At 37.2% G+C, this 3,469-nt stretch overlaps 1 protein-coding gene across 1 annotated transcript; it reads right to left on the minus strand.

Annotated features, from left to right (window-relative positions):
* Nucleotides 1-901: 901 nt before the first annotated feature.
* LOC149391982 (alpha/beta-Hydrolases superfamily protein) lies at nt 902-2,460 on the minus strand. Its single transcript, XM_089621237.1, has 2 exons — nt 1,754-2,460; nt 902-1,679 (listed from the first exon to the last, which is right to left on the minus strand). Exons 1-2 carry the CDS (start codon nt 2,122-2,124, stop codon nt 1,250-1,252), a joined length of 801 nt encoding a protein of 266 aa, XP_089477363.1. The 5' UTR covers nt 2,125-2,460; the 3' UTR covers nt 902-1,249.
* Nucleotides 2,461-3,469: the final 1,009 nt, after the last annotated feature.

The following is a 3,469-nucleotide window of genomic DNA, read 5'->3' on the forward strand; positions in this document are numbered from 1 at the left end:
AATTGATAATGGCCTTACTAAAATTTCTTGATAGAGAAAATAGTGAATTCAAATTATTTTTTTGGGTAAACCACACATTTTTTTTAATGATTTGAATTATGTAATAAGTAAACAAAACAAAGCATTGCCGATCTTCTTCAAACGCAAAAGAGAATAAGACAAACAGAAAAGGCAAGCCATGCGCTTTAATTTTGATTCCAAACTTTTATAAAAAACATTCAAGAGATTGGACTATCGTAAACAAGAAACCTGAACTAAAATTCACAACTAACTTTTCCTCCGGTGTTAGGTATCACACAACTTATATTCCTTTCTAGTCATACTCTCATCTATTTAAGTGTTTGAAACATATGTCCCTTCTTTTATTATTTATAATAAAATTACAAATTTATAATTAATTAAATCACCTAAATTAAAAACTTTGCTAGATAATCATAATGTCGATTTCACATTTTTTTAGATAATTTATGATATCCAGATTTAACCTTGTGTTTCACGTTAATTTCTGTAAATTTTATGGGGAATTTACATAAATTTAAAATTGTAAATAATATTTCGTAATCATTTACTAAGAACTTATAAAAAAAAATTAGTTAAATAACAAAATTAAATTTTATATAGCTATATATTTGCTGCACCCATAAAATTATACCCTGAATGACAAGTACAAACGTTGGGCTTCACATCAAGAAGGAATATTACAAACAAATTTGGTAGTAAAAGAAAAGAGAAAAAAATAGAAGTAAATGACGGCCAGCAAAATGGAAAGTAGCAAACAAAGAATCTCTATCCAAGAAACTCCATCGAGACGTGTGGGGTCACAGGCATTTTCTGTATCTTTGTCATTACATTACATATATATATATATATATATATATATATATATATATAGTGCTAAATATAATCATCAATCAAGTTGTGTCACTTTAATAAGCCATAAAAATATATATATATACATATATATATAATATAACACAACTAAACCCTCGTAATAGATATAACGAAAGTACAGTACGAAAGAAATAAGAAGAAAAAATGACTTAATTAGCAAAAAAAAGAAATTAAAACCCACTCAACTAAAAGGAAAATAAAAAAATTGTATATTATAGTAAATTAAATCTACTACATGATAGGAGATCCAAATTGTGGGGCAGAGAGGACACGTCATCACGTGAAAGTCACGTGGAGATTCTTATCCCGTAGCGCAGGAGCAACAGCCGAGCCGGACCCGCCACGTGTCGGCTGTGGATCATCTGGAGAGGGCGCGACGGAGCTTCTGCGCGAAGAGCGCCGGAGCGGAGAGGTGAGGGAGGTGTCCCTCGGTGTCGAGCATCTCGACTGTGTTTTTTCCGGCGAGGTGGTCCCGGAGATAGAGCGCGACGGAGGCCGGAACTGAGACGTCCTTGGCGGTCTGCATAATGCAGCAAGGGACCTTGACGAGGCCGAGGACTCCCCGGAGATCGCTGTTGAACACCGTCCTCGACACGAACAGAGTTATGTCCGGCCTCATGTTGAACAGAGTCCGGCTGAACTCCCTCACCGCCGCCGGAACGTCCGCTCCCACCGCCAGCGGCGCGAATCCGTTCACCCACGCCTCGTAGTTCGCCTCCATCGCCGAGAACACCTTCTCTATCTCCGCCGATTCGAATCCCCCGTGGTACTCCTTGTCGTTCAAAAACCTAATTTCGCAATTCCAGATTCACAATCCAAAACACAAAACACACACACACGAAAATGATGATTGATTTCAGACCTCGGCGAGGCTCCGACGAGGACGAGCTTGGCGAAGAGGTCGGGGCGGCGGATCGCCGCGAGGATTCCGATCATGCCGGAGACGGAGTGGCCGACGTAGAAGCAGCGCTTGACGGAGAGAGCTTCGAGGATGGAGAGGAGGTCGTCGACGAAGGCGTCTAGGGTTGAGTATCGCCGGAAATCGAAGTGGTCGGGATTCACGCTGCCGGCGCAGACCAGGTCGTACAGGATCACGCGGTAGTTCGGCGTGAAGTACGGCAAAATGCGCTGCCAAACGGACTGGTCCGTTCCGGTTCCATGGGCAAACACCAGAATCCGATCGCCTGACCCCACCACCCGAACGTTCAGAGCTTCTAGAATCGTGTTTCCCATGCTTGGAATTGGAATTGGAATGATCGGAGAATGAGGTTTTGGGGTTCTGTTCTACGGAAAGAAGCAGAGAGGTTTTGATTTGATTTTTTTTTTCTGTGTCCAATGAAACAAATTTTGTTTATAGAATTGAAAAAAAAGGATTAGGTGGGTAGGTGTGTGGAAGAAGACTTTGGGTGTTTGTGTGTATTTATAGTGGAAAAACGTAAAGTTTTTTATTGATTTATTTTAAATACTTTTTTTTCCGAAAGAAGAAGGGTTTAGTTTAAGTCGATTATAGATAAATGACTTTCGTTTGTGAGTGATCATTTTGTGAGAGAGTGTGCGTTGATTTAATGCACAAGTGTACGCGAGTGAGGGTTTTAATATATTTATAGGCAAGTGATTTCCTTAATAGAGATACGTGGGGGGTTATGTTATGCGTTCCAAATATGTCAAAGCTCAATCTATCTTCGTCGCCTTTTGAAAAAAAAAAAAAACAGAGTAGCATTATCTATCTCTTCAAATATATTCCATTGCTTTTATTTGGTAACAACGTACTTATCTTGAAAATTGCTTTTTCCGAATAATTTTAGGGAAATTTAGAATTCGCATCTATAATTATATCACTCGAGTGCCGACAGCACAATAGTAAAGCTACTCAAAATAAGATTAGTAGACTCATAATCATAGTGTTTTTTCGGTAACTCTCCGACTCTACGTTGACATTTTACAAATAAATAAAATAAATAACTAGTCTATCTCTCCATCTCTGTCTGTTTTCTTCCATCCAAAACCAATATTGAATGAACAATATATAATATTCAAAGCCAAAAATATATATATATATATATATATATATATATATAATATTACAACAAAATGGAACGAGCTAATAATAATAAAAAGATTGAGAGCTAGTAAAAAGATATTGAAGGACCATTTTTTATTTTGCTAAGTAGGACCATCAACCATGGCTCATTATTCATGTTAATTTCCCAGTTCCTCAACAGTGCTCGTACTATAAGTCTATAAATATTCTTATGATATTCATTATTAGCACATGGACACCATTTCATTTCCTTTGGTGTATTTTTTTTTTCCTTCTTCTTTTCTATAAATTCTTTGATATTCTTCTACTGAGTTTTAATGTTTCAAACCCTCCATCGCACACACAAGCCTTATCATCATGGTCCTTCATGGAAGAAAAAAAAGCTCAGTAATTGACATCACCAACTTTTTATTTCCTCTCTTCTTCGTTTCAGCAAAGAGGCACGAAAAAAATTAACGCTATGCTAGTATGTGAAAGTGTACTCTCAAGAACATTAATTTGTAACTTTTCAAAGTAAAATAGATGAAAAAAATAGAT

The sequence above is a fragment of the Urtica dioica genome, chromosome 7, assembly GCF_054948205.1.
Source record: "Urtica dioica subsp. dioica isolate 48M chromosome 7, U.dioica_male_clone48M_v1_H2, whole genome shotgun sequence".
NCBI classification, from domain to species: Eukaryota; Viridiplantae; Streptophyta; class Magnoliopsida; order Rosales; family Urticaceae; genus Urtica; species Urtica dioica.

Coding starts and splice junctions, on each gene's coding strand:
- LOC149391982 (XM_089621237.1), bottom strand. CDS start 2,124: ATGGGAAACACGATTCTAGAAGCTCTGAACGTTCGGGTGGTGGGGTCA. Junction 1,680..1,753: donor CTCGTCGGAGCCTCGCCGAG/GTCTGAAATCAA, acceptor TTGCGAAATTAG/GTTTTTGAACGACAAGGAGT.